Raw genomic sequence first — 16,661 nt, forward strand, 5'->3', positions numbered from 1 at the left:
TGCCAGCAATGCCTCCTTGACTTAAAACCAAGCCCTTTCCTCCTGGTTAGTCAGAAGCATCAACTGAGCTCTTACAAAGCTGTTTGGGGGACAGATTTAGAGGAAATGGTGAGGGAGAAGGTGCATAAAGTAATGTATGTCAATCAATCTTCTGCTATAAGAGGATTAAAAGCTCCTGCCAGTATCTCATGATTCATGTATAATACCTTAAAACAAAACAAAACAAAACAAAAAAAAAGCAAGCAAGCAAAAAAGAAACATTTCTAGCCATTTCTGCTTAGTGTTAGCTGGTGACAAGTAAGGAGTTTCACATATGAGAATCATATAATTAAAACATTCTTAAAATGAGTTATTATGTTTTAATATCTCTTTCCTTTTGAATATCATTATATATAGATATATATATATTAAAACGGTCAAGTGAACATGTATACAGATATTTATACTCACACATATATAATATTCAAAAGGTAGAAATTCAGTAAATGGGAAATTTTGTTTGGAGAGAAGACTGTCTAAACTGGAGGTCAGAATTTCTTCTTAGAACTACGGACTAGTAATTTGCTTCTGTCTTGAAAGGGAAAGTACTGCTGACTGATGAACGTCTTCATTTCATCTGAAACACAATGACTACATAAGCTGCTTTTGCATAACACACTAGCAGCATAGGGCAATTTTGAAAAAGAAAGCAAGCAAGCCATGCCAAACCAAACTAAATCAAACTTTTATTTTCTGGCTGAGGTATACCTTTTCAGTTTTTTAAATCTCTGACAGGAAAAACAGAGATCATTTCAGAATTTTTGTAATAGTTGGTTTATTAGAGAATTAAATGCCTCTCTTAAAATAATTTAAATTCTTGGCCTGACATTATGAATAATCTATACAGAAAATCCTTAAAATTAGCTTGAGTTAAGCTAGATTTCAACCTGGATCTCCTTCTTCAGCAATGCTCTTCTGCCAGTCGACTTCTTATTGTCCTTTGCTTGCAAATATATAAATTATTTTAATAACTTGATACTCTCAGTTTAGTAATTTATTAATATTGTCATTTCATTTGATAGGAGTATTTTAGCTCTGCTTGATTAGATGAAACAGGCACACATGCTTTAGCTGTGAAAAATTCCATTTTCTGGTTCTATGTAAAGCAACATCTAAAGCAGCAGAGAGGGGAAACAGTTATATTTTCAAAAATAGTTAGGCCAGACTGTTTCCTGGAGATACTTCATTTATTTTTCATCCTCAGATGCTACTGACTATTTTTGGTAGGGCTAGACATTAATACTGACCAGTTTAGCTTTCCTGACTGTTAACAAACTATCCCACAATGAACCTGACTTGGTGCTGAAGACATTGTGGTGACCTTTAACATACACGTATTCTAAAATATATGCTCAAAGTAAAAAGATCCAAATTCACAAGAGTATGAAATATTTATAAAAAAATCATGCATCAGATTGTATAGTCTAGAAATAAAAGAAGATTCAAATTCAGTAATAAAGGTGAGAGCAATACTTGCTCTAATGTTTAAGAAAGACCTCGGGCTCCCAGAAGGTCCTGGGCTCAATTATCCTTTTCCGTCTGCAGAGAAGCAGTGGCCAGGGCTACTGCTGTGACCGGCTGGGCAATCCCGTGAAGCTGCATCTTTGCAAGTTTCTTCTGTTCACATTCTGTGACCAAACGGTTCAACTCTGCTGCACTGTATCCAATAAGAGTCTTCAAGTCACAGACAAACTTGTACACAAATCTCTTGCCTTGAACTTTACAAATCATGTCCCCATCATAATAATACCTTTAAAAAGAAACACACATTAGGACTATAGGAGAAAAAAAAAACAGAATTTGGTCTTGTTAGAATAGTTCAGATCCCTCCTTGAGCAGGAGCCTAGTCCTAGTCCTGTATCTACCCCAATAGCAACTAACACTGAAGTTGCAGAGAAATATTTAATGTTACTATCCAAGGAAACTTCAAAACATTGCTTACTAAAATTTCAATGTTCAGTATTCTAAAACTCTATGTACTAAATTTTTAAACTGTATTTCAACAATTAAGATAAAATACTGATTTAAAAATGAACACTATTAAAACAAAACAAAACCTTAGGAGTAGTAAGAGAACCTAAGAACAAGGGCTTGGAGTCAGAATGTCAAGATTCAAAATTCAGTGTCTTGACTTTGTATGATTTTGTCACCACACAAAAGTTGAATTTTCTCTAAGCTTTTATTCCTCGTCTATACAATGAGGTTAAAAACAGTACTCACCCTCATAGAACTGTTGGGGGTTAAAAGGATTATCTTTGCAGAGTGCTCACTTAAGCACACAATGACTGGCACACAGCCCTCTATAAAACGGAAGCTATGTTAATAATGAAGAACCCACATAAAAGGAGAAATTTGTAATACACATATTCTATGGACTGTGGGAATGTCCACTTTTCTGTACTGTACAAAATCCCTTAAGTTGCAGCCATGCCTTTGCCGTCACCATTTTAATATGTAAAGGCTCTCCTTTCAGTGAAATCCTCCAAATCCAATAAGGAGCATCAGAAGTCCAAGTAAAGGGTTAGAAGACAGATAAGATGCAGAAAACCAAGAAGAGGGGACGCCTGGGTGGCTCAGTTGGTTAAGCGGCTGCCTTCGGCTCAGGTCATGATCCCAGCGTCCTGGGATCGAGTCCTACATCCGGCTCCTTGCTTGGCAGGGAGCCTGCTTCTACCTCTGCCTCTGCCTGCCACTCTGTCTGCCTATGCTCGCTCTCGCTTCTCTATGACAAATAAATAAATGAAATATTTAAAAAAAAAAAAAAAGAAAGAAAAGAAAACCAAGAAGAGGACATCATAAGGAAACAAGAATTCTATGCCTACAAAGATAAATCTGGAGGAAGTCCCTCTAGAAGCCTAGTTTACTGCCGCTATGTATGGAAATAGAGCTGGACTTAGATTTACTTTGGAAAAAGTTTACTTACTGTCAATTCCAATAAAGGGAAAAAGGTAAGTTAAGACTTATATAGGCAGGGAGACTGTTAAGCCTTGTATTTTGTTTTACTTTATTATTTTTCCCCACCTCCGTGAAGCTTCGATTTTAAAACTGTACTGCCCATCTGTACCAGTTTGACAATAAACAGTTATGAAAGGAACAACTATTTGCCAAAGTACCAACATGGTGTAAACTACCATATTTAGCAGGACTTTATTATAAAGTCATTCAACTTAATCAGGAGTCCATTAATGGAAAGGCTGATCTATGTGCAGGAAATTAAGTCACTTTTCCTTAATTTCAGAATGGAGAAAGCCTAACAGGCAGTTATGTTCACTTTCTCAGTGAGATACAATACACTGGGCAGAGTTCTTGTGTTTCCTTTTGTGCCAATTACGTTCAGACATAATTTAGATCTTAGCCCACAAACCGTCAATTATTGCCTGTCATCTAATTTAAAATGAGACTGGTATTTTAATTTCTTAAGAAGATTTCTTCACAATATGTAAGGCTATAGCAAAAAGACACGAGAAAAAAGTAAGATGAATGAAGAAAGTGGTTTTATATTTCAAAGAGGAGAATGGAGTTGGTATAATCCTATGTCTCTTGGTAAAAGGTGATAAAAGAGTACAAACACTAAGTTCTAATTTTACTTAGTATGTCCTTCCATCTACTAGATGCGGTCATACAACCACTATATATAATAGCATTCACCACATTTGTACCCTCCATAGAATGAGGAAAGTAGAAAGGTACATGATACCTGTATTTTCATGGACTTGATTTTGCCCGCTTTTTTTTTTTTTTAACTTGTATTTTTTTTTACCTTTATATATAAGTGAAATAGATTTCGCTAGAATCCCTCCAAGGTCCCTCCCAATCACTACCCCTGCCTTGCTCTAAAAGGTAAAAACGATCTTGTTCCATGATAGTAATTCACTGCTTGTCACCCAAAACATGTATCCCTAAACTTCTCCTGTTTCTTGAACTTTATACTACAAATGCACTCATACAATATGTACTCTCTTGGGTCTGATTGCTTTGCTGAACATCACGTTTGTGAATCCGTGCTTGTAGGTCCAGTTCATTTCCATGGACACACAGTCCACTCTTGTTTACCACCATTCATTTACTCACTCTCCTGCTAACAGGTATTTGGTTTCTGGTTCTGGGATATTATAAATAATGCTGCTGTGAGCACGTGTGCAGACGTATGCATTTAATTCTGTCTGGCAGATACTTAGGAGAGAAACTGCTGGGATACGGGCTACATTCCTATCAGAAGTGTAGAGGCATTCCCGCTGCTCCACATCCTCCACACCTGGTACTGGCAAGCATTCCCATGGAGGCCAGCCTGAGACACGCGCTGTGCCATTTTATCATCGTTTCCAACCGCGTCTCCCTGATTCCCAGAGGCGGTGCGCTGCGGCACATGGTCACTGGCCATGCGGATAATCACCAGTCCAGTGTCTATTCAGGTCTCTTGCCTATTTTTCCTATTTCTCGTACTGATCTGTAAGAGTTCTTAAGTTACTTCAGACATGACTTTTACGTCGGGTTTATGGCTTGCCTTTCACTCTCCCGATGATGGCTTCTGTTGACCAAAATTTAATTGTAATTTAATTTAAATGTAGTCCCAATTTCTTTTCTCCATCGGGGTCAGTGCTGTCAATTCTGGTTGATGTCTCTTCTCACCTACCGATATCATGGAGGTATTTCTAGATGCTTTCCTATTTTACTTTCCATATTTAGAGCTGCAAGCTACATGGAACAGATTTCTGGTATGGTATGAGGAAGAGGCTGAGTTTCGCTTTTTTCCCACATGGTTAGTCAACCGTCCCAGCTCTAGCAACTGAAAAGCAGGTCTTCCCGCGTGTCTTTTTCTCACACCATCTTTAAGTCAAATACTCTTATATTCTTGGCTCTGCTTGGGCTCTCCGCTGTAATCTGTCGTCTATTTGTCCCTCCTAAGCAAAGAACACACTGTCCTATTGTTCCAGCTACAGCAAGTTTCGATGTCCTTCCTGGAGAGCAAGTCTTCCCACTCTGTTAATCTTCTTCAGGTATCCTAACTCCTGTGGCACTTTATATTCCCACATAAATTTTACAATCACCATGTTAAGGTCTACAAAGAAACTTTCTGCACTGAAACTTTTATCAGAGGAGACCTGACATCTTAAAGATTAATTCTAATAATTTATCTGTAATTTTGAAGGGACTTGTATATATACAAGGTAAAGAGAGAACAGAGAAATGGGTCGACATTATGCACCTCGTTATAAAAACAGAAAATATCTGCATTTTTGCTAAAATTTATACTCAATTCACCTATCCAAATGATAGCACCTTAATCTTTTATGTAAATGGCAGAAAGCTCAGAGATTAAAACATAAGTTTTAAACAGAATATGCTTTTCAACCAGATAAAAACAAATCATCTTGGAATCATCTAAAAAAAATACATGCCTCAAAATTATTACTAAATATCTTTGTAAAAAGTCATTTTTGGGGTGCCAGAGTGGCACAGTTGATTAAGTGTCTGACTCTTGGTTTCATCTCAGGTTGTGATCTCAGGATCAGGGGATGGAGCCCCCCACTGGGCTCAGCACTGAGCACAGCGTCTGGTCAAGTTTCTTTCTCCCTTTACCTCTGCCCCTTTCCTCCCCACCCCCCCACCCTCGCATGCTCAAGCACACAAACTCTCTCTAAAATAAATAAATCTTTTTTAAAAAGTCACTTTCAACAACAGTATGAAACTATGAGCTTTTTAATTAAATAAACATAAACAAGTCTTTTAATGTTACATAACAATGTTAAACCTGGAATAAGAAGTAATTTTTTAGAAAGGCTTAGTAATAAAAAGAAATAATAAACAATACTAATGGTAAATACTTACCTTAATGCACGACTGAGTTTCTCATAGTTCATTGTAGGCTTATTTTTACGTTGTCCCCATTTTTGTGCAACTAGTTCAGGCTGATTTAGCTTAAACTCGCCTTCATCACCAACCCAAGAAATGCAGTCTCGAGCATCCTTGTCAGTAAGAAGTTCTAGCAAAAACTGCCACAGTTGGATCTGACCATTGTTTCCTAAATTGAGAAGGACAAGCATTGGCCACAGTGCTATGGATTAGTAGCAGGCAAAAAGCACCACACAAGGTTCTTCTCTGGGTCGTCCCCTAGCCATGCTAAAAACAACTTTTTTTAAACAAATGCTATTTAAATACTGCCAGAGAAATAATCTATATTCATATTTTCATACAGTGAAAAAAAAAAAAAACAAAATACACATGATTTGACAAATTTTATAAATACCATAAGATAATGCAAAAATACCTGTTCTGTTCCCAGGTGAACTTCTATCTTCTCCTGAAATCCTTGGAGCTCTTTGTACTTTAGCTGCCTTTGCACTACTGTTTATAACTTTAATAGTAGTTGGTGTAGCAGACTGTACTGATGCTGGAATAATCTGCACAGCTGCAAAGAAAAATGGAAAAAATGGAAAAAAATTTTTTTCCTTCTAATACAAGCAGTAAAAAAATCTACTAAGATATAAAATGCTATTAGTTTTACTGATGTGCTTCTAATCAGCTAAAAAAAAAAAAGGCCTCATTTTTAAAAAGCCTTAATCCACAGAAGTTTTGAACAAAATTACCAAAGAAATCCTGAGGATAAGGTATGATGTTTGCATTATGGGTTGTGAATCTTAACTTGGGGAATAAGAGCAGGTTTTATTTTCAATAAACTTAGTGGTATAAACACATTAAACAAGAAATTATAAAAACATTTGTTTTAAGAATATTTCTTCATTAAAAGTAGTTTATCAAATGTTGGGAAAAAAATATGGACAAATGAGAACTCACACGCACTGGTGAGAATACCAACATCTACCCACACTTGGTGAAAAGCTATGGTAATCCCTAGTCCGGCTGGAAGGAACCCCTGTGATAAACCAGAGAATCTCCCACACATTCTTACACACACTCATTCCATACTCACAGACTTTTAAAAAGAATAGACAGCAGTGAAAATGAATGAAATCACACTGCAAGTATCATCAAAAGTCTCGTAACTGTTACATAAAAAGCAAGTTATAAAAGGATATATACAGTTTATTATCATTTTACCTAGTTTAAACACAGGTAAAACAATGCTATAAAGTGTGGTTGCCTAGTTGGTAAAAATATAAAATATGCACAGAATAATAAACATCAATTCAAGATAGTCATTTAAAATGAGATCTACAACAGGCAAAGTTGATACATAAAGTTTTAATTCTTCCCGTGTACACAGATGTTAGTTACTACACTTTATTTCTTGGTGTATCTAAAACATTTCATAAAAAAGTTAAAAATTAATTTTATTACCTTGCAGTGCTAAATTAAAAGAAAGCATGAATACTCACGCTGATCAATTGTAACTATCTCATTCATCTGTTGTTCTTGGCTTGCCAACACATCTGAAGAACACACATAAAAATTTTTGTTTACATTTACCCCAGAAATACAAACTCAAGTCAGTAAAACTCAATTCAACTGACCAACCAGATAAACTAAAAAGTAAAACATTCAACAAAACTTAATGGCACAATAACCTAAAGTAATACTTGATATTCACTTTGCAAGAAAAAGATATATATATATTTTTAAAAGATTTTATTTATTCACTTGACAGAGAGAGATCACAAGTAGATGGAGAGGCAGGCAGAGAGAGAGAGAGAGGGAAGCAGGATCCCTGCCGAGCAGAGAGCCTCATGCAGGACTCGATCCCAGGACCCTGAGATCATGACCTGAGCTGAAGGGAGCGGCTCAACCCACTAAGCCACCCAGGCTCCCCCAAAAAGATATTTTTAAGAGAAATAACAGATGGAGAGCTCTAATTCTTTTAACATTAAGAAAAGAAATGTTAGAAAAATGCAGTTACTTTTCACAATTCATAGTATAAAACAGCAGTTCAGATTCTGAGCTGGATAGCCTCTTAACACAAATATCTATATCTAAATCTATTTATCTGTATAAAACCATTTAAAACATGGAAACGTTTAAAATCAAATCAAAGATGAGAATGTACACCACACTAAAATTACTTAGCATTTGTTAGGTATACATTCTCAGTCAAGATGAGATCTTCCGAATTTACTAATCTGTTCTAACAGACTGAATAAAACTGCTTTAACTTTTTTTTATAAGATTTTATTTAGGGAGAGAGAATCTCAAGCAGGCTCTGTGCGGAGCAGGGATCCCCACAATCTCACGACCCTGAATCATCACCCGAGCTGAAATCAAGAGTCGGATGCTGAACTGAGCCACCAGGCATTCCAAAAGGGCTTTAACTTTATAATGCTGCTTAAAGATAGTTAAATTTTCAATTCAACTGTAGTGGTCCTACAAGTCACAAGTGAACGAAATAATTTAACGATGGCTACAAAGACAGCTCTCAACATGGGTTACACTGTAAAAGGTCCTAATATAACCACTAAGAGAACCAGTCTGTTGCTATCCCCTACCCAATTTCTATTCTTTATTTCTTTAACGAAAGTTCCTATTTCCCCCGTCTCTACTATTTCAGCCGATTTCTTTAGTGCCCATCATAGATTAGATGTCTTTCTCTTCAAGCTGTACCCACCAGCAATCATCTGCGCACCGGGCGAGTACCAGCCCGGGCACCGAGCACAGTTCTACTTCGGGTGCCATGCCAAGATCCGGTTCCAGGCACACCGAGCTGGAAAGGATTGAGAAACCAAAAAGAGATCTAAAGCCTCCCTGTCAGATAAGGGGTTTCTTTGGGGGTTTATATAATTACATGGGACCAGCCTCAGATCTTGGTTCTGATCTTAGCACTCGCTTATTGGCTGTGGGACTTTGGTAAATGTTCAACCAACTGAAGCATTAATTTCCTCATGTTTAAATGAGCTATCCCACCTGCAACCTCATGAGGCCGTCATTAAGGATTAAAGGAAAATGTTTTTGTTTTTTAAATAGATTCTCATTTATTTATTTGACAGCGAGATCGAGTGCACACACAAGCAGGGGGAGCTGCAAGCAAAGGGAGAGGGAGAAGCAGGCTCCCCACAGAGCAGGGAGCCCAACATGGGGCTCGATCCCAGAAGCCTGGGATCATGAGCCAAGCCAAAGGCAGACGCTCAACTGACTGAGCCACATTTTCCACCAAGGAAAATGTTTTCTAAAAGCACAATACTTGAAACATAGCTTAACTTTTCAGTAAACTGGAGATGTTACTGCTTCATTCAGATTCCTAGTTCTGAGCATTCTCCCCGCTTCAAAGAAATGAACAGATACACAAGATTCCTGTGAAGTCTCTGAATGAGCTTTAAAGACTGAGAAGCACGAGGAGAACCAGAGACAACCACAACAAAGTGCTGCCATGGGGGAGACAGCAAAACCCACCAATTTTAAACTGTAGTCTAAACACCGTCTTTGTCCTAATCTTGACAATTCCTACAAGGATACATTTCAGTAAACATGATTCACATGTTAAAAACCCAAAACAATTCAAGAGTTTTCCTTATTAACCTGAAAAACTGCACAGAGAGGGAAAAAGCCCCCCCAAACCCCTGTGAAATCAAGGACAAAACTTAAACCAGAACATTTAACTTACTTATCTAATAAGAAAAACTGGAAATAAACCCTGTAAATGTAATGAATGCAGTAAGACTTTTGGTGTCAATAGATACTTCCCCCTCTAGTATTTAAGAAATTCCATGAAAGAGAGAAACTCTGACCAATGAAGGAAAGCCTCTCTCTAGAGTTCATTTTTTATTTAGCAGCAGAAAAAGCATCCCAGATGAAAACCCTAAGCCTTCGAATACCTGTGGAAAACACCTCCAACCAGAGCTGTTCCTTTACTGGGCAGGTAATAGAACAAACTCCACCAGTTACCTTTTTATCCACGACCATTACGAAAACAAAGTCAGAGTTTGTCTTATTCACACATTCTGAAAAGTATGTGGGTCTGGCTAGCATTTCTGGCCTGCTGTAGAATGATGTTAGGGAACAGGGTACTGCTAATGTTTTCACAGATAGTCACTGAATTATAAGATGGATTAAAATTCAAACAAAATAATTTACATTTATTTGAGCTTTTTGTTGGTCAGCCAAGTAGTTTCCAATTTCTGTATATAGTCACTTAATCATAATAATAATGTCTGTGGAGCCAACATGGAAACACTTATAAAAAGCAGACTTCAAAATGAAAGAACTGACTGATGAAACAGAAGTCAATGGATGGAATTTATGAAGAGAGCTAAGTGTAGGACATGGAATCGTAGCTTGGATTCCCACATTCTTTAGTCTGGTTTTGGATCTTGGCTCTGCCATTCCCTAGCCCTGTACCCTCGTGGGACTGGCTCTTTAAGCCATGGTATCCTATCTTAAAAATAAGGAAAGTAATGATTTGTGCATCAGTTAGAGGGATTAAATTAGATAATACATATAAAGCTCCCAGCACAGCTTATACAATTAGTAGATGTTAATTATTATTGCTATTATCAAAGATCACAACAAACAATGAAGACAAAGTTATACAGAAATAAAGTTAAACTCAAGTTACAGTGCAAACAGGTAATAATTCAAATTTTATACATTTTCGAAGAAGTTCCAGATGACTCCACAGAATTTCTCCCCGAGGCACTCGCTGAAAAAAATCTTCTTGGTTGAGACTGCATAATTCTCTTCCAGAAATGTTGAGTGTGGTCAGGTCTATATCAGTCATGCTGAACTCCTTCATTACCCAAACCACCCAGTGCAGGACTTGGTCTGTAGACCACTGTATAGGATCTAAAGAGAAAAATATTACCATTAGCCTAGTCCTATCTTAGATTATCATATAAATTCACAGTTTCTTTGTCAATACACACACACATACACACATATATATATAGAGAGAGAGAAAGAGAGAGAGAAAGAAATCCAGAAAGGATCTTTCCCCAAGTTAAGAGAAGTAAATAAACTCAAATAAATAAAAAGGTTTTTAACACTACATTTTCTCCTCAGCTCCTTTTCAATTTCTCAATCTAAAATTTTAATGAATTCACCTGATTTACATCAGTTAGTCTGAAATTTTATCAAGAAAAAAATAACATAAAATTGCTCTCCAATGGGTCAACTGAAAGAATAAAAAGCGGGATTTCTCTAAAGAGAATGGCATAAATCATCCAAGTTTTTTTTTTCCAATTTATTTATTTTCAGAAAAACAGTATTCATTATTTTTTCACCACACCCAGTACTCCATGCAAGCCGTGCCCTCTATAATACCCACCACCTGGTACCCCAACCTCCCACCCCCCCGCCACTTCAAACCCCTCAGATTGTTTTTCAGAGTCCATAGTCTCTCATGGTTCACCTCCCCTTCCAATTTACCCAAAAGCACATACCCTCCCCAATGTCCATGACCCTACCCCCCTTCTCCCAACCCCCCTCCCCCCAGCAACCCACAATCATCCAAATTTTAAACATTACTTGCAGCATTGTATAATTTGGTGCACTGGGGGGGGGGGAGAAAAAAGAAAACTATTAAGGGGTTTCTGAAGAGCTAGACTCACTTTCCAAAATGTGCAAAACATAATCTTTCCTCCCTTTTGCTTCTTGTAAAAAGCTGGTGTTCCTGTTCCTGTATTTACCCTTTAGTGGCATTTATAATACAACATGCAAATTCCATGTTTTCTCAGCTGTCTTTCCCTGTAATACATTAAGGTCTGAAATATAAGGACTGTGTCTTATAAACCACTGTTTATCTTCGGAGTTTACCACAATGCCTTATGCATGGCCTAATTTGTTAAATCTATGAAAAGTAAATCTAAATAGTCATTTTCCTCATCATTTTTTTACTATCTAATTGAGTTCACAAATGAAAAAGATGGCCAACATGTATAAATATTTCACTGCTGTATCCCTGGCACCCAATAGAGTATTCTACCCATATAAGTTCAATAAAAACTGGCTGAATTAATTTCGGTTTAGGTATTTTTGCATGGAGAAGATGATCTATCTAAACAGTATTGGTTACATGCCCCTAAGATGCAGGCTATTCGACTGGAGTAAGTGGGGAAAAACACATTTAGGTACTTATCAAGAGCCAATTTATAATAAAAGATGAATCAAACATAATATAGGATTGACAGCCACAGAACTGATTTTTTATTTGATCTTTTCATAATGAAGAATGGGAGAAGGATTTTGAGAAGATGGCAGCAAAGTTTTTTAATGTCTTGGAATGCACACATTAAAAAAACACCACTAAAAGCAAAGGACAGCAAAACCAAAATTCCATGTATATTTACAATAAAACCAGGTGAACAAGGTATCTCCACAGAAGCCCAAAATACACAGAAGAAGACAAAGCAGTAACATTCAGAGACCTTCATGGTATCAGTATCTTGTTTAGGAGAAAGCAAAGGGGGAAACAAAGGAAAATCTGACCCATCTTCATTCTAAGCACAGGAGAACTTCAACACAGCCAAGAAGTTTTCACTGAGCGCAATAGGCCAAGCTCAAAGGAGTAGTTCAAATAGTTCTGCCCAATCAAGTGCAAAGGTCCATGGTAAGATTTAAGGGGCTAGAATAGTGTAGCACCTTTGGGTTTTTCAAACTGAGCCATGGATCACATCCAGGAGAGTAAACACAATGAGAAACTAGAGGGAATGGAATCTAAGCCAAGTGGCCCAGAAACACCGAAGAAAAAGAGGAAGTCCATATAAGAGTGGATTAAGGGAACAGACAGCAACTGAGAAAGCCAGTGGCAACATTTTTGGTTTTGTTTTTAAAGTTTTATTTATTTAGGTAACATCTACACTCAACATGGGGCTTAAACCACAACCTGGAAATCAGTCATGTGCTCTTCTGACTGAGCTAGCCAAGTGCCTCTACTGGATCTATTTTTTATACTACTTGAAAATAACAGAGGAAAGAATTCTAGAAAGCTAGAAAAAGCTATCCTGAGCTACACTTTCCATTATAAGTTCAAGTAACCTCATTTTACATAAACATGAGCCAAAAAAAGTATCATGATCAAAAAAGTTGGGGCAAATGTAATGTCTGATTTGTTTTCTTAAATAATATCAGGACTTCTGGTATAACATAACTAATTGTCTGTGCATATTCTCCCTGTTTATTCTCTAAGACCCTAATAAAATGACAGTAAAGGAATTTTGAAAAGAGGTAAACTCATAGGAACATAAATGAAGATGCAAACAGATGGGAGACTTTCAACTAATTTTTGAAGACAGTCAGCAGAGTGAAAATCAAGTGAAGTAGAAGCTATGACCTAAAATATCTATCCAGGAGGGTACAGTAACAAGTGTTTCCTGACTACAAAATCCCTCTATTGGCTCAGGCTGTGGTCATTCCAGGTAGCAGGAGAAGTGTAAGCGGAAAATCAGGGGACTGATTTAAAGTGTATGGTGTTGTCAGAACCTCCAGGGCCTCTCCTTCATTCTCAGGAGGCAACCGAAAACCATCCCAAGTTCATGTCCATATCCTGACCCCCGCCACTACCCCACCCCCGGAACTTCTGGGACATACATGAAATGTACATTGATCCCAGTAATAAAAGTCTACAAACTGAAGAGTGAGACCCTCTGCACTTCCCTTTCCATTTCCAGAATGCAGCATTCACATATACATCAACCTGAAATCCTCACCTGAACTTTCTACTCCTGTCAGGTATTTGGACAATTCTCCAGAGAAGTTAAAGATACCCAGGAAAAATATCTATATACATATTGACACCTGGAAATCTTTATGAAATGACCAATATCCCATTTTACCAGAGTATGGTCAAGAACTCCCTTCCAGAGCTTCAAACTAATTAGCTTTAAAGTTACTCACTTTTAACTATGAACAGATGAGCAGGAACAGATATTTGAGAGACTCAAAACAAAGCATTAAATAAAAATAAACAGAAAACTAAATCCAGACGCAGAAATAATGCAATAACAAAACGGAAAAAAAAAAAATGTGATCAGAATGCTAAAAGGAAAAACAAAAATGAAAAGCCCTCGTAAAGTGAAAATAACTATCAGGATAGGCTGTTATATAAAGACAAGATATTTGGCAGAAAGTTGTTCATATAGATACAAAAATGACAAACGAAAGAAAAAAAGATCAGCCCAGGAGATTCAGCAAGAGTCTCAGAAAAAAAGAAAAACACTGAAGGTCATTATCAAAATAATAATGCAGGAAAATTTCCCAGAACTGAAGGCTACAACTGTCTAGATCAGCAGCTGTCCAAAAGAAATATAATGCAGGCCACCAGGTAATTTTAAAGTTTTCTCACAGCTATATTAAAAAAAAAAAAGGTGAAATTTATTGTAATAATTTTAATATTGTAATAATGTTTCCAAATGTTATTTCAACATGTAATCAACACAAAAATTTTAAAAGATTTTACATTCTTCTCTGTTTGTACCAAGTATATGACACAGCACAGCTCAGGTCAGACCAGGCACATGTGAAGTACTCACGTGGGACTAGTGGCTACTACACTAGGCAGTGCCGGGCTATGCAATGCTTCCCCATAATCCATAAATCTACAGCACATGAAATAGATGCCACTAAACCAAGTTAAAGACCAGAGATAAAAAGGATATCAAAACAGCTTTCAGAGAGAGAAAAAAAAAAGGATATAAAAAGGAACCAGAATCAGAATGCCCCCTGAACATCTCACACTATAATGAAGCAGAACAGGGTCATATAAATTTTGAGGAAAAATAGTATTTCAACTTAGTATTCTATACCCAAGCTTTCAATCAGAGAGAGCAGAATAAAGAATAAATACATTTTCAGATATGTAAAGTCTTCCCCACCAATAAAACAAACAAACAAAAAAACACCCTGCCAAACCAAAAACAAAAAGATTTTATGTATTCATTTGACAGAGATCATGAGTAGGCAGAGAGGCAGGAAGAAAGAGAGGGGAAGCAGGCTCCCCGCTGGGCAGAGAGCCCGATGCGAGGCTCGATCCCAGGATCAGAGATCATGACCTGAGCCAAGGCAGAAGTTTAACCTACTGAACCACCCAGGCGCCCCCGAAAGCAACTTTTATTTCCTAGGTGTCCTTTCTAAGGAAACCTATACCGAGGAATGAGAGAATAATGAGTAAATGGTAGAATAAAACGAAGAAAAAGGCAAATATAAGATCCTGAAAAATGGATCCAGCAATGCAGGCCAAGTCAAAGATGTCCAAGGATGACAGCACTATGGCACATCTACAAAAGAACCAATCCAGAGATACTTCAGAATTTGGGAAAAATTATAGGCACAAAACAGAGTGATGGAAATGGGAGAAAGTCAGTCTTGGTATACACAGAAATCTACAAACTAAAAATTAAGTCAACTTAGGGGCGCCTGGGTGGCTCAGTGGGTTAAGCCTCTGTCTTCGGCTCAGATCATGATCCCAGCGTCCTGGGATTGAGCCCCACATTGGGACTGAGCCCCACATCGGGCTCTCTGCTCAGCAGGGAGCCTGCTTTTCCCTTTCTCTCTGCCTGTCTCTCAGCCTACTTGTGATCTCTCTGACAAATTAATAAATTTTAAAAAAAAGAGCTTTATTCTAAAGTAAATGATACCCCTAGGTAGGTACTCCTGAGTCAGAGTTTATAACCTTGCTCTCTATACAATTCATTATTATATACTACTCTCCATAAAAGATCCTACTACTGAAGGGTTCTTGTTCGAAGTCTAGTAAACTACGTAAAATATTATTTCGAGTGTTTTTATGCTCTCTTCCTTCCTTTTCAGCATTTCCTCTCTCAGAGGTGTCTGCAAACTCACTAACAGCAAGGTCAAGCATGATGTCTATGCTAGCTTTTACAAGTCAAATGTAAGTAACAATATTGTCAATCACGTATCTGAAGAATGGCTCTATGTGGTCCTTCGAACTGGGCTTACCTTCTTAGGTTCCAATTAAAAGCCCCTCTCCTCATCTATCCTTCTCCTGCTCGTTGCCTATTTTATCTACGAATACTAAGGTTACTAACAACTCATGAACCTTCAATAATATTTATTTATCCCTCCAACACTCTTCCCATTTGCCCACCAAAGGTTAATACTGTTTTCTCCACTTCTATGTCTATTTTTTCCTGTAATTCAGCTTTGTCTAACTCTAGTTACTTTTTTTTCTAAATCCACCAATGAACCTCTGATCACCAAATTTAATAGATACTACTCAGTTGGCATTTTTTTTTAAAGATTTAATTTATTTGACAGAGAGAGAGAGAGAGAGAGAGAGAGAGAAGGACAACCAGTGGGAGCAGCAGGCAGAGGGAGAGGGAGAGGGAGAAGCAGGCTCTCTACTAAGTAAGGAGCCCAATGTGGCGCTCGATCACAAGACCCTGGGATCATGACCCGAGCCCAAGGCAGATGCTTAACCAACTGAGCCACCTAGGTGCCCCTCACTTGGCATTTTTTTTCACTTTGTCAGCAATGTGGCCACTCTTGACCATCTAAAATTCTTTTTCTATTTCAGAGACACTATATATGGCTCTTATTTTCCTTCTATCTCCTCAACTATTCCATGTCTTCATTCCTTTTCCGCAACCTGAAATGCCAACAAGGCCCAGCCTTTAACGTTGTGTTCCTTTCCATTTTCTCTCTCTCCATTAGAGACTGTATATACTTGTATAGCTTCTAGACAAACTCCACACAGCTAAGTCCCAGGAAACATTTTTATCTCC

At 37.5% G+C, this 16,661-nt stretch overlaps 1 protein-coding gene across 2 annotated transcripts in view; it reads right to left on the reverse strand.

Annotated features, from left to right (window-relative positions):
* Positions 1-797: 797 nt before the first annotated feature.
* The window catches only part of GABPA (GA binding protein transcription factor subunit alpha), a 33,157-nt gene continuing 17,293 nt past the window's right edge, over positions 798-16,661 (reverse strand). For both annotated transcript variants that reach the window (XM_044251079.1, XM_044251078.1), the window contains exons 6-10: positions 10,573-10,767; positions 7,377-7,430; positions 6,308-6,448; positions 5,869-6,061; positions 798-1,789 (exon numbers count right to left, since the gene is read on the reverse strand). In XM_044251079.1, the coding sequence (XP_044107014.1) occupies positions 1,561-1,789; positions 5,869-6,061; positions 6,308-6,448; positions 7,377-7,430; positions 10,573-10,767 (812 nt within the window). In that variant the 3' untranslated portion in view covers positions 798-1,560. The remainder of the gene's footprint in view (positions 1,790-5,868; positions 6,062-6,307; positions 6,449-7,376; positions 7,431-10,572; positions 10,768-16,661) is intronic.

Source organism: Neovison vison, chromosome 6 (genome assembly GCF_020171115.1).
Source record: "Neovison vison isolate M4711 chromosome 6, ASM_NN_V1, whole genome shotgun sequence".
Classification (NCBI taxonomy): domain Eukaryota; kingdom Metazoa; phylum Chordata; class Mammalia; order Carnivora; family Mustelidae; genus Neogale; species Neogale vison.